The sequence below is a fragment of the Prionailurus bengalensis genome, chromosome A3 (assembly GCF_016509475.1).
Source record: "Prionailurus bengalensis isolate Pbe53 chromosome A3, Fcat_Pben_1.1_paternal_pri, whole genome shotgun sequence".
NCBI classification, from domain to species: Eukaryota; Metazoa; Chordata; class Mammalia; order Carnivora; family Felidae; genus Prionailurus; species Prionailurus bengalensis.
The window spans coordinates 124547520-124561131 of NC_057354.1; the positions used below are offsets into that span (position 1 = coordinate 124547520).

A 13612-nucleotide genomic window follows, 5' to 3' on the forward strand; every position below is an offset into this window, starting at 1 on the left:
ACTCAGTTATCAACAGTAAGTCCTTAAGTGAAGACAAAACCAAGCATTTGAACATGATGAGCAACTTTGGAAGTTGAAAATAGATTCAAAGAGTAACCCTAGATGAGGGCTTCTCAAATTTTGGCCGGCATCAGAGTCACCTGGAGGATTCGTTAAAACAGATGAGTGGGTGTCACCCCAAGTTTTTGATTCACATAGATGTGGGGTGGGATCTGAGAATTTGCATTTTTAACAAGTTCCTGGGTCATGTTGATACTATTAGTCCTGAGACCACATTTTCATAACCATTACTGTAGATCTTCACCAGTAAACACTAGTGAGGAAAACCAGTAGAAATTAACTGTTGTATGTCTGGATTTCTGAGAAATGTCTTTAGTTCTTGTTTTATTGTTCTTGTTATTTATAACTTTGAGTATACTTGTTGCTTAGGCTGCTTCTCTACTATTGAGTTAATAACTTAGTAATTAGAGCCTGGTTCCTTTGCTCCCTAATGAGAACAGTGCCATCTAGAGGCATTAGCCCAGAGGGCCACCAAAGGGCCAAAGGAAGCTGTGGTTTACCTAGAGAGGGTGAATGGACAACTCATCATCATCGAGGGTTTATTGGCAACCTACTTGGTTATTACATGAAATTCCAGTATCCGCCTTTTAGGTTAGTGCCTTTCTAAAAATTTGTTTAAATGTTTATTTTATTTTTGAGAGAGAGAGAGCATGCGAGCAGAGGAGGGGCAGGGAGAGAGACAGAGGATCTGAAGCAGGCTTTGCACTAACAGCAGAGAGCTCAATGTGGGGCTCAAACTCACAAACAGTGAGATCATTACCTGAAGTCGGATGGTTAACCAGCTGAGCCATCCAGGTGCCCCAGGTTAGTGCCTTTCTGTCTGTTCTGAAGAGCCAAAACCTCTGTGCAGGGCAGGGGAGGGTGCTGTGGGCCCCACTTGCACCCTCATTTAACCAGAACAGTTCTGCTTTCATCTGTTTTACATAGTGAAAGTTATGTTTGCAAATGCAATCCATGGTAGATTGCTTTGGATAGGCAGGACAGATATATTATTCATCATCCAAGATTATTGCTCTAAAGTACAGGTTTTTTGACATGCAAAATATGGCGTGAAAAAGATGTAATCATTGAGAGAAAGGACATAAACTATAACCACCCATCAAATGTTGAAAGTATGTTTTGCTTCATATTAGCACATGTTAAAATTATGAACAGTTGGAAATAATATTCTAGTTGCACCACATTATCACAATCATAAATTGAGTATAATTGGGAGAACAGATGTTCACCGATGTCAGGAGGGGGTGATTCAAGACAAAAAAAAAAGGCGTGAAAAGAAAATGTGAGGAATTAGAAGTATAAACTCTCTCTGGCTTTGATTTACTATAGAGTCAGCTTACTTGATGGCAGATTCATTATCAACTATTTTAAGTCATTTGTTCAAAAAGTATAACATAAAAGCTAGAAATCACAGTGGTTTAGTTTCAGCTGATAAAACATTACCTAAAAAAGTTATACAATCTTTCAACTAATGATGAATTTGGGTCATGCTTATCCAAAGAAACAATAAACCACTCCCATTCCAGTATTCAAACAGAAGGAAAGAGAGAAAAATGGAGTTTTCTCTCTTGCCAGAACCTTGATTGTCCAAAGAACATGAAGGTAAAATGGAATGATTAGATGAGCCCAAGGCAAGGACAGTCAGTCAATGCTCAGGGCTCACAGTCATTGGAAATAAACAAGTCTCTAAGTAAGTGGGAAGAGACAGAAAACCAAAGGGCAGAGCAAGAAAAGAAGTTAAGAAACAAGCAAATTATAGAGTCTTGGGGGAGACAGAAGTAAGAAGCACAGCAGGACTAAGGAGAGTGACACTGCAGTTAGTGTCCTGTTACTGGGTCTCTGCCCCTTTCTTTGTGGACCTTAGGTCTCATGCAGTGGAACCCCGACTCCTTGGTGATGTTCAGTGTCCTCCTTGATCTAGTTGCAGCCTTCCTTTCCGACCTCATTTGTCTTGTCCCACCTCTCTATAACCATAGACACAGAACTCATCACTTTCCAAAATTACACCTCACACTTTTATGCCTTTGAGCTTTTGTTATTTACTGTAATAACATTATGTTCTCCTTGCTGAATCAATCTCTCTGTCTCTCTCTTTCTCATTTCCCATATTTTCCCCCATTGAAATCTTTAGCAGATCATTGGGTTTTGTCAGGGTTTTGGAAAGCATAATTTGATGACCCTGGTTTTCACCATCTATTTGGAGAATAATAATTAAAAATTATTTTACAAGGCATGTTTGGGTTTTACAAAGGTTTTTGTTTGATAGCGGTTTTAAATAGAGTGCCTAACGTCACTGTGTTACATACCTTAAAGGCTAACAGAGACACACCAATGTTTAGATACAGGGAGTTTACAGAACTACTTAGGGGGCCAGGGACAGTCAGGGCCTAAACTATGAGGGTGTGCTTTCACATCGACTTAGTAAATTCAGGGCACCATCATAAAAGGAAGACTTTAATTTAAGTAAATTAAATAAGCATAAAGAATTAGAGACAGTTCATGTCCACTGTTTCACTGATATTTGGCATAAATCTAGGTAAAGTCCTTTGGGGCTTTTGTATTCCATTGAGAGTAATGAAGAAGTGAAGGGTGGTTTCCCCTATAAAACTGATGTAAGATAGGTAAGAACAATATGCCAAAGCATTCTTTATTAAAATTTTTTTCTTTTATTTTGAGAAAAAAATTTTAAATGTAGAAAAGTACAAACAGTAGTGTAACAGTCCAAATTCTGTTAGTTGATTTTCTCTTGATACCTAACACTTTGCCATAATGGCCATATTTACCATCATTGCCTCAATATTTTCTGTTAATAAATACAACAATACAGAAAATTTTCATTTTTAGATCCTATCTCCAATTATAATTTAGAGTAAATTATATTTGTAGTGACATTAATGTAATGATGCACAACATGTGATACTATTTTGTGTTTTTAAAGCTTTACCTGAAGAGTAAATCATATATGTCTTCCTCAAAGCATTCTTTAAAATATGAAGTGCCATTTTTAGCCTTTTAATATCCATATGTAAGTTGTTTAATTGAAGTTATTATTAATAAATAGCTTTGGAGTAATGATGGGGGCAGGATGGAAGAGTCCACTAGTTGAGAAATTTTGGTGTGAGAGTGGAGAGCTACTGTCTGTAGACTCAGTCCCAGCAAAAGGCTCATGTAGGCTAATCTCCAATTTTGTTAGTTAGATTGCATTTGAGTGTATAGAGTTATACATTTATAGTAGTATGCATTAGTAAAGAATATTTCCTGGATGTTTATCTTGGTTTATTTGGAGAAGGACACAGTAGTTTTCATGAAACCAGTATGCATTACCTTTCAGCTGTGATGCAGTAAAAATGTGTCCTTTTCTTGAGGAAATGCTTAATATATACTTATTTCAGTGTTTTACAATTGTGTTTTTATCTATTTCTGTTTGCTCTTATTAGATTCCGAACTCCTTGAAGGGCAAGGGATTATATTGTATTTATATCTGTATTTTCAAAGTCACCATGAGCCAACTAGTCACCATTTTCTGTCAGAGTGGTCAATTCAGTTGATGTGAAATGGAACAAAATAATAGTTACCAGATTTCCTGTATACTGAATCTGTCAGGGATACTTATTTATTTATTTATTTATTTATTTATTTATTTATTTAGAGGGAGGAGGGGCAGAGAGAGAAAGAGAGGGAGACAGAGAATCTCAAGCAGACTCCACACTGCCAGCACAAAGCCCAATGCAGGACTTGAACCCACAAACCGTGAGATCATGACCTGAGCCTAAATCAAGAGTCAGATACTTAACTGACGAGCCACCCAGGCACTCCCATAATATTTTGATCTAAGATTGACAGAATGTTAATAACTGGATCAATCAATTTGAATAACTAGATGAAAAGTAAATATGAAGTACTAATATTACTTAATTCCTCTATGAATTTTGTAGAAACAGATTATATATACCTTTTGAAATAAACTCCAGCATCAGTAAATGAGCTATAAAGTAAATTCCATAGCAATGGGCCTAAGAAATAGGGCCAGGTTCTAAAATGGAATTGTCAGTATCATATTTAAGACTGTATCTGGATAAAGATTATGTTCCAAACATACTTTGTTGATTATAATTTGGAGTACATTTTTCTATAGAAAGAATAGCTTAAGTAATTTCCATATTATTATTCTTCTGATTTGGGTACAATTGAATGTAGTTTTTTTTACTGTATTTTGTGGACAGTAAGTTAATGATTTCTAGCATTTTTTCAGAGTATATTAAAATAAAATATGAAAATATGTAGTGAAGTTTATAGCTTTTTAACTTCTAGTTTTTGCTAGTAAAATAATGTCCAGGTAGCACGTTTAAATTTGCTATCAACATTATTTCTAGAAAGTGCTTTCTCCTTTAATCTCATTACTACAGCAGACACTAATAAGTAACGTGTTTACCTTCGGGATCTTCTGAGGAGTTCCCAGAGGTAAAGCTAGATTTACTTCTGAAATATTCATTTGAGTAATCTTTTGAATTTTAATATGCATTAAAGTTTATACAAAATATAACCTTTTAGAACCTTATTTCTGCTGCCAGTGAAGTTTTAAAATGTTCACTGCATTTAGCTCGTTCCCTTTCTGTTTACACTATCCACATAAATGTCCTTGGTATATATTCGAGGGAGGACATAAATGACAGGAACTGAAGTGACAGTAATTGTAACTATCATTTCTGTCACAGTTTATGCCAGACAGCTGTGCTCTGTGCTTCAGAAGCGTTGTGTTTACACTGCCAAGACCACCTCCATTATATATGAGGACACTGAAGCCAGGTTAAGGGACTTGCCCTAGCCACCCTCTTGTGAGGTCCTCAGCTGGGATTTAGACCCAGATTTATCTTGCCCCTAGCACCCATGGTATTTACTACACCATACTATCCCAACGAAAGGAAGATTTTTGACATTTTCAAACATTGTGTATTTTGAAAAATAAAGGATTTGGCTTGCAGGTGTTATAGATGCTTGTTTTTAGAGTATCTGAGAACAATATGATCCCTTCTGGGTAGACCGATCAGAGAAGATAAACTGAGAGGGAAGCATAAACTACTCAAACTTAAGTGTAATATTAAATAAACATTTGGGTTGGGAGCTATCAGGGGCCCTACCAAAGTCAGACTTCCAGATTCTGTCTCTTCCCAAGTCTGTTTGATGCTGAACTTCCTTGTTAAACGGAGAATGGATTCGAGGCTGACGTAGGAAGAAGGATTAGGGCAGAACACATCTTACCCAAGAGATCAGTAATACCATGGAAAAAGGGAACTAAGCCTCACTGACTGGGTAGAAAGGTCTTCAGAAACTGTATGCCAGGCATTGGGAGACAGAGATAAAAGACATAAATTGTAAAGTAGGAATAAATCAGGAGTAGTGTGGTGAGATAAACGTGGATGGGATGTTGTGGGAACTGAAAGGAAGGCTAATTTCTCCTCGCCTACTGAATCATGAAATGGCCTTTCAGAGGAGATGACACTTGTTGGGAGGTTGAAGGATGAAGAAGAGTTGGCCAGATTAACAGGGGGGAGCTGAGCACCGAAGAAAATGAAAACAGCACGTACAGATAAAACTAAAGAGCAGTCCTTTGCAATGAGTTTCGGGTACCTTTTGAATGAGCCACGTTGTGGCTCATTATAGTTCGCATGAGTAACTTGTAGGAGTCAAATTCTAGTAATTCAAATTTTAATAAAGAATTTATTACCCTTATGATACTTTGAAATATTACAAGTTCATAAGGAAAACCTATTGACGTTTTCTATATGTATAGAATATCAGAGCTGACAGCGTCCTCAGAGAATGTCTAATCAGTACATATTGTCACGCCACACAAATATTTACTGTGTGCTAGTAGTCACAGAGGACACAGATGAAAAGATGGACCTTGCCTCCAAGGAGCTCACAGCCTCCGAGAGGAAATAAGCAGACCATAACACAAGTATGGTAAAGGGTTGTAATAAGGATAGAGAGTACTGGTTAAACACAAAGGAAGGCTCATTCATTTTTCTTGGAGATTAGCTAGATAAAGTTTTAATTAGCTCTTGAAGATTCCAGAAGACAGTTCATTTAAGGAAGGAAAGGAAGAAAGGATATTTCAGTTAAGGCTGCTGGTTAAAAGGAACAACTTACAACATTTCTCCTTAAGCCCTTCAGTCAAAGTTCTTCAAACAAAAATTACCTCAAATAATGAAGCACTGTCGTGGATAGTTGTCTATTAATAATATAAACTGGCCTAACCAGTGGTTCTCAGTGTGTGGTCCTGGGACCAACATGTCTGGGAAGCTTAGAAATGCAAATTCTTGAGCCCCAACCCAGACCTACTGAACCAGGAAGTTTGGTGGTGGGGCCCAGCAGTCACCGCTTTCACGTGTCCTGCAGAGGATTCTGATACCTGATCAAGTTTGAAAACTAGTGGCCTAAGCGAACTGTAGTTCATGGAATAGTTGAAAGTTCATGGGCTTTGAGGACAAAACCTGGGTTTGAATCTCACCTTTCTCACTTATTAGGTGTGTGACTGTCAGTCTATCACCTAATGTCTGTGAGCTTTGGGATTGTCATCTATAAAATGAAATCACTAACACTTCCTTTCCAGGACTGTTGTGAAGACGGGTTGATGTAATTTAAATAAAGTGTTTAACACTGTAGCTAGCACATTTGTAGGCTTTAAATAAATGGTGACTGCTACTGTTGTTAGTTTTTTTAGATATTTTTCCCAGTGAATTTATTACTTTCACTAATTGAGTGAAAACATGTTCATATCTTTTGCTTTTAGATTCAAATGCTCAAGAAATCAAAGACATCTATGGACTACAAGGTCAAGTGGAACACAAGCTAGCTTTCTTGAGAACTCATGTGCCAAAGGAAATGAAACTTGTGGTCATTGGCCATTCAATAGGCTGCTATATTTCCCTTGAGATTTTGAAGCTTGCTCCTGAACTGCCAGTAAGTATGCCTCAGGCGGTGACAGTAGGTGCCTGATGATGCTCTTGCACAAATCCTCCTCAGCTCTCCTTCCCCCTTTTGTCTCTTGTTTAACTGATCAGTAAAACAGAGAGGGGGGTTATTTGGTGGCTGTGTTTACTTTTATTTGTATTACTGTGGGCCTGTGCTAGTGTATGTATGTTCATGCAATTTCCATGTGTTTCAAAAAATAATACGGTAAGAGGTAGGGATTTTTCCAGATGGATGCCATTGAATCTAGGGTTATCTGGAATTCTTAAGTTGTATGTAACTCATTGTCTTTTATAAAAGAATATTGAAGAGCAGTTACCAGCTACGACCCAGCAAGAATCTTTATTGGGAGAGTATTTTACAAATGTTCATGCCTCCTTTCAAAAGGAAGAAAATTTATCATCATTATCATCATCATTATCATCAGTAGGCAAACAACAGCTGCCCTTTATGGAACACTAAATCTTTATTAGGTCATAAGTCTGGAGCCTTATCTGTTCCACAGCTTGGCAGCCTTTTTGAGACATTCATTTATTCATTCACAAATTATTGGGTGCCGCTAGGTGTCAGATATTAAGTGAGACACTGGAGACACAGAAACCTGTTTAAAGTGCCCAAGAAATCTAGGGAGCTAGAAGAGACTTAAAACAGAAACTTGTACTTTCACTAACATGTACCATTGAAATGACCTTTTGAATGGATGCAATTCACAACATAAAGTATTTCTTTATTTGATAAACATATATTAAACACTGGCCATGTGTCAGGCCCTGAGCTGTGTTTCGAGGACATCCCAGTGAGTAAGACAGCCTTTGAGGTAAGAGAGTCCAAAGTCTCGTGAAGGAGACACACTAACCCATAGGTCTGATAACTATGATCTTACATAAGTACGGGGTGTGAGGGAGTACTATTTAACCTTGTAATCCAAAAGCAAGATTGAAAGTGGTTCCTTCCTGGAATCTCATTCCATATGATAAAATCCATCTAGTGGAGTTTCGGAGCTCACTAGGAATTTTCTTTTTCTACCAGCTTGGCACACTTACTTCTTATAATCGCCCTTAGGAAATGTACAACTATAGCCTCCGTGGGTGTGTTTTTTAATACCAAATGGAAATTGTTAACTTTCTTTTATTGAGTATAAGAAAATGTATTTTTCATTTCTGAATGTGACTTTGATAAATTCAAGATTGGAATCCATTTGCTGTTTTATTGTTTCTATTTTTTTTCCCATGGATAAGCCATCTTAATCAGAAAGGAGAGATTTCATTTCTGTTTTTAGCATTTGGCTTGGCTTCTAATCTCTTTTGTGCCTTCTCAACGTTTATTTATTTTTGGGACAGAGAGAGACAGAGCATGAACGGGGGAGGGTCAGAGAGAGAGGGAGACACAGAATCGGAAACAGGCTCCAGGCTCCGAGCCATCAGCCCAGAGCCCGACGCGGGGCTCGAACTCGCGGACCGCGAGATCGTGACCTGGCTGAAGTCGGACGCTTAACCGACTGCGCCACCCAGGCGCCCCTCTTTTGTGCCTTCTAAATCTCCTCCAGTACTGTGTGATGAGGTTACCATCTTCACAGTGCCCAGCCCTGCCACTCAGTGCTTCTGTTTACACAGTTGCCATAAGCCCTGGTTCCAGAGCTAAGACACCTACCTACGTTCAAACAGTCAGTGTCGTATTTTGTCTGTGTGACCTGGGACAAGTTATGGAGTATCTCTGTACCTCTGTTTCCTCATCTGTGAAATAGGGATAATAATATGTTCCCCAAAGGATTTTTGTGAGGAATTATATAAAGAAGTAAGAATGCTGTCTAGACCTTAGAAGTTCCGTAATAGGTATTAGCTATTATTATGATGATGGAAATGACAGTGGAACCATTGGCTCACTAATTAAGTTAAGTACTATATTAATTATCAACAGCAAGTAACAAATTGCCCCAAAGCGTAATAGCATAAAACCATACACGTTTATCCTCTCACAGTTTCTGTGGGTCTGGGATCTGGCTGATCTTATGATCTTATGAGACTGCAATCAAGGTGTCTTCCAGGGCTACAGTCTCATTTGAAGATTTGAATTGAGACGGAGGTGCTTCTAAGGTCACTTATGGGGTTGTTGGCAGGACTCCATTCCTTGAGGGTTTTTGGACTGATGACCTTGGTTCATTGCTGGCACTTGGGTGGAGTTCACCCTCAGTTCCTTAACATGGGAGAGTCTTTCTAACTTGCCTCATTAGAGCAACTAAGGTAGAAGAGCCAGAGGAAGAGTCTTATTGCAAAATGGAAGTCACAGACTGTAACCTCATTACAGAAATCATATCCCATTACTTTTACAGTATTCCATTTGTTAGAAGTAAATCACTAGGTCCAGCCCCACCCCCCTGACTCGAGGAACAGATTACACTAGAGCATGAATATTAGAAAGTAAGGATCACTGGGAGCCATGTCAGAGGATGCCTGCCACACCACTACTACTACTACAGTACTACAGTACTACACTACTAACTACTACAGTTAGGATTCCACTTGTGTGGTGTACAATCAAGTATATAGATTCATAGATCTGTATAAATTAAAATACTGCATTTATTTCCCAGTATAGAGGTGAGTTTATCCTGTCAAATAGAGTATAGCAAACTGATATGAAATAGAATTTTGGGTTATTAGTTATCCCAGGTGTTTTAAACACTTAAAAAATACGTATTTTAAAGAAAAGAGTCCTTGACATATTTGAAATAATAATAGCATTATCATTTGTGAGAGTTAATTTTTTTTATTTATTTATTTTGATAGAGTGCATGCACAAGCAGAGGTGTGGGGGTGGGGGCAGAGAGAGGAAGAGAGAATCCCAATCAGGCTCCGTGCTGGGCATGGGGCTCAGTCTCACAAACCATGAGATCATGACCCAAGCCAGTATCAAGAGTCTGATGCTACTGACTGAGCCACCTAGGAGCCCCCATTTGTGGTGGCTAATTTTATGTATCAACTTGACTGGGCTAAGGGAAAGCCAGATAGCTGGTAAAACATTTCTCAGTATGTCTGAGGATGTTTCCAGAAGAGATTAGCATTTCCATCAGTTGACTGAGAAAAGAAGATTTGCTCTCATCATTGTGAGTGGGCATACTCCAATCCATCCAGGTCCCAAATGGAACAAAACTCAAGAAAGGAGGATTCTTTATCTCTCTTCTTCAGTTGAGACATCCATCTTTTCCTGACCTCTGACACTGGAGCTCTGAGTTCACTGGGCTTCAACTCTGGGCCTTACACCATCAGCTCCTCTGGTTCTCAGGCCTTCAAACTCGGACCGAATCATACCACTGGCTTTCCTGGTTCCCAGCTTGCAGATGGCATATTGTGGGACTTTTTGGCCTCCATAATCATGTGAACCAGTTCCTATAATAAGTCTCCTTTTATATATATCTATATCTTTGTGCGTGTGTGTGTGTGTGTGTGTGTGTGTGTATCTCCTATTGGTTTTTTCCTTCTGGGGAGCCCTGACAAATACACTATTCTGTAAACATAGAGAAGAAAATATTCATTTCTGAGTCCTTCACAGTCTATTAACTTAATCACCAATCTTTTTGGGTTTTATTTGCTTCTCATCGATTCTGCATGTGATGTATGGTTTCTCTTGTGCATATTTGAAAGCAGTTGTTGAACACACCTGTTTTGAACCCATCTCTCCATTTTGGCATGCATTCACAGGTCTATTGGGAAAAAAATACAAATGCATCTTAAGGTTAATGCAGCTTCTTACAGCTCCTTTAGCTTTAGAGCTTTCTAATTGTTGCTCTACTTCCAGGTGTTCTTGCCCTTGGAATAGTGGTGAAAAGGGGGAAGGAAGATGAAACATGAGCTTAACATACTCTGTTTGTGAAGACATAACTCATACTGTGATTATAGAGTTTTCAGAGGGACATGTGAAACTGTGTTTTCTTAAAGCGGGTGTTTTCTAGAAAATAACGCATGCGATAAATTGTCCATAAAGGTTACCCGGGGAAGAGGGTGAACATCTGTATGATTTTTTTTATTATTATTCAAAAGCTTTATCTGGTTTCAATTAACTGCATTGTTGAAGTTCCCCCCACCCCTCTTTAAACACCTGGCCCAGTTAATATCGGTGGTGTGATCCCTGCTGAAGTGTTGAAATTTCAGTGTCTCTGGGCTACTCTAAGACGGCACGGTGCCTGCGTGCCTGAAGTTAGCATGACACGCTCCATTTAAGATGCATTGGACAATCAAATAAGTTTGTGTAAGCCAGAGTGTTGCAATCCCTAATCATTTTGCCAAAAATAAGTTAGCTGTTATGTTTTATAACATATGAAGTGTGATAATAAGAAACTTGTGTTTCCATCTCTTCTGTTATTTTTACTGGAATATTTGACTCCCATAAGATTTTGAAGACATATGTGTAGTTTAGTAGCTGGTTTATTTGGTTTTATTTTGGTTCAGTTCTTTATAATATTTTTATAACTAATTATAGGAAACTTTGGTCTTAAAATCATTTTAAGTAACTTATTGTACACTTTAGATGTATTATCTGACCTATATTTAAATATACTAAAAAAAAAATGGCTTCTTTAAAAGTCTAGAATTAAAATTTTTTTTTGTTTCTTTAAGCAAATTTGTTACATAGAATTATCAAAATTCTTCCTGTGTTTTGACAGTAATGTCCAGAATAAAGAATTTATTTTTTTTTATTTTAAAAAAATTTTTTTAACATTTTATTTATTTTTGAAACAGGGAGAGACAGAACATGAACAGGGGAGTGGCAGAGAGAAAGGGAGACACAGAATCTGAAACAGGCTCCAGGCTCTGAGCTGTCAGCACAGAGCCTGACACGGGGCTCGAACTCACGGACCACGAGATCATGACCTGAGCCAAAGTCGGCCGCTTAACCGACTGAGCCACCCAGGTGCCCCCAGAATAAAGAATTTAAATAGAAGCTGGAGAAAATAGATATTTGGAAGGCTGTTAAATAGTAGCTGTCATAACTTCTAATAATAAACATAGTTTTAGACTCATAGGATCTTAGAACTGAGATGGGCTTTGGGAACAGTCTTGTCCCATCTTTCTTTTCATGGATAGGAACTGAGAGCACAGTCCCTTGCCAGGATGCAGCCTCAGCTCTGTCTGAATCCAGGGGTGGCGTCCAGTTATGTTAGCTGTGGGTATAAAGAGAGTCTAAGAAGATATTTGATGGGTCTTTCAAACTTAGGATGATAGCAGAGCCTGCCGATAGCTCACTATACTCGTGGACTATACACAACAAGCTGCACGTGGTCCATTACATTGCAGCTCAGGGAACAGGAGATTCCATGAATGAATGCTGTTTTAGCAATTCGGAGCTAGAGGTGGAGTAATCAGAGCAGAAATAGTAGTCTTATCCCCACTATTTAGAATCTTCTTTCAACATTGATCCTATGTATGTTAAAAAAATGTGCCATCTGATTTTGCCAGTAAATTGTTTGCATAAAGTTCAAGGTTGGGAGTTGAAAGCCCTTGATTCTTAAGTAGACTGAGCACTGAGTCTTGAGGTGAACCTCAAGTAATTTAACTTTTATTTTCCTCTAAGTATTTATATAGCATTTTATGAAAACACTTCATTCCCTTCCAGGGATAGCAGATCCTTCAAAACCTTAATTTTTTATATCATTTGGCCTTTTCTTGGGGAAAATGCACAATAACATAGAGCTTCCTTTGTCTGTCTGCTTGGCAAAAATGTCTTCTCTCTAAATGAAATTTCCAGATTACTTCAACTCACTTTTTGAAACACCAGATTCTTTTATCCAGTTGGATAAAACTGTGTCTAAAATTTATTATTTATCTGCATCCTTATCTGCATCTGCATCCTTCAACAATGCATATTGATTATGGAGGAATTAGTGGTTCAAGGACATCATTTTGAAAAAGTGTTATTATACTATAGTAAAACACAATCAAAGGAAGTTTCCTATGTCCTAAAGTTTCTTATATAATAGTGCTTTTAAAAAATAAAAATAAAAACTTGTCTGCTTATTTTACATTTTCTCTGTCTCCTTCCTCAGTGTTAGGCTCCGTGTTTCTTCCCTATTGCAATTTCTTACTGCAGTTTGCCGCTAGTAGAGAAAAAAGATAATCATGTTAGAATTTTGTGTTAAGGATGGACAGGTCTTAAATGAATATACAAGAGTAAAATTGATGAAATTAAGTACATGGATTTTGTTACTGCTCGGAACTTTCTTTTGTTTCTTTTGGGATCCCTGGTGGTGTTTTAGGTACTCAAAATTTGAGAGACATCAAAACACACTGCAAGTACACCTGAGAAGCTTGAAAATTTTTACTGAAAGAGTTAAAATAGCATGTTAAATCACATGTGTGTTGATTTAAGAGTGCCTCTTGTCTGCAGTAAGGAAAAAAAATATTCTGCAAGCAATGAGATTATTTAGACTGTGGTGCACTTCCACTATTCTGATGAACCTTCATGTCTGCAGTCAAAGTTAGATATGCTTGTGAGAAACATCCATATAACATCAACAGTGGAGATAAACTGGAGGGAGGGGGAAGAATAGGAGATCATTCACATGTCAAAGTGACTGTTGTGAGAG

At 38.0% G+C, this 13612-nt stretch overlaps 1 protein-coding gene across 2 annotated transcripts in view; it reads left to right on the forward strand.

Moving 5' to 3' along the window:
• LDAH (lipid droplet associated hydrolase) overlaps positions 1 to 13612 on the forward strand; it is a 107673-nt gene that overhangs the window by 35631 nt on the left and 58430 nt on the right. For both annotated transcript variants that reach the window (XM_043604454.1, XM_043604455.1), the window contains exon 4: positions 6854 to 7023. In XM_043604454.1, coding sequence (XP_043460389.1) covers positions 6854 to 7023 — 170 coding nt within the window. The remainder of the gene's footprint in view (positions 1 to 6853; positions 7024 to 13612) is intronic.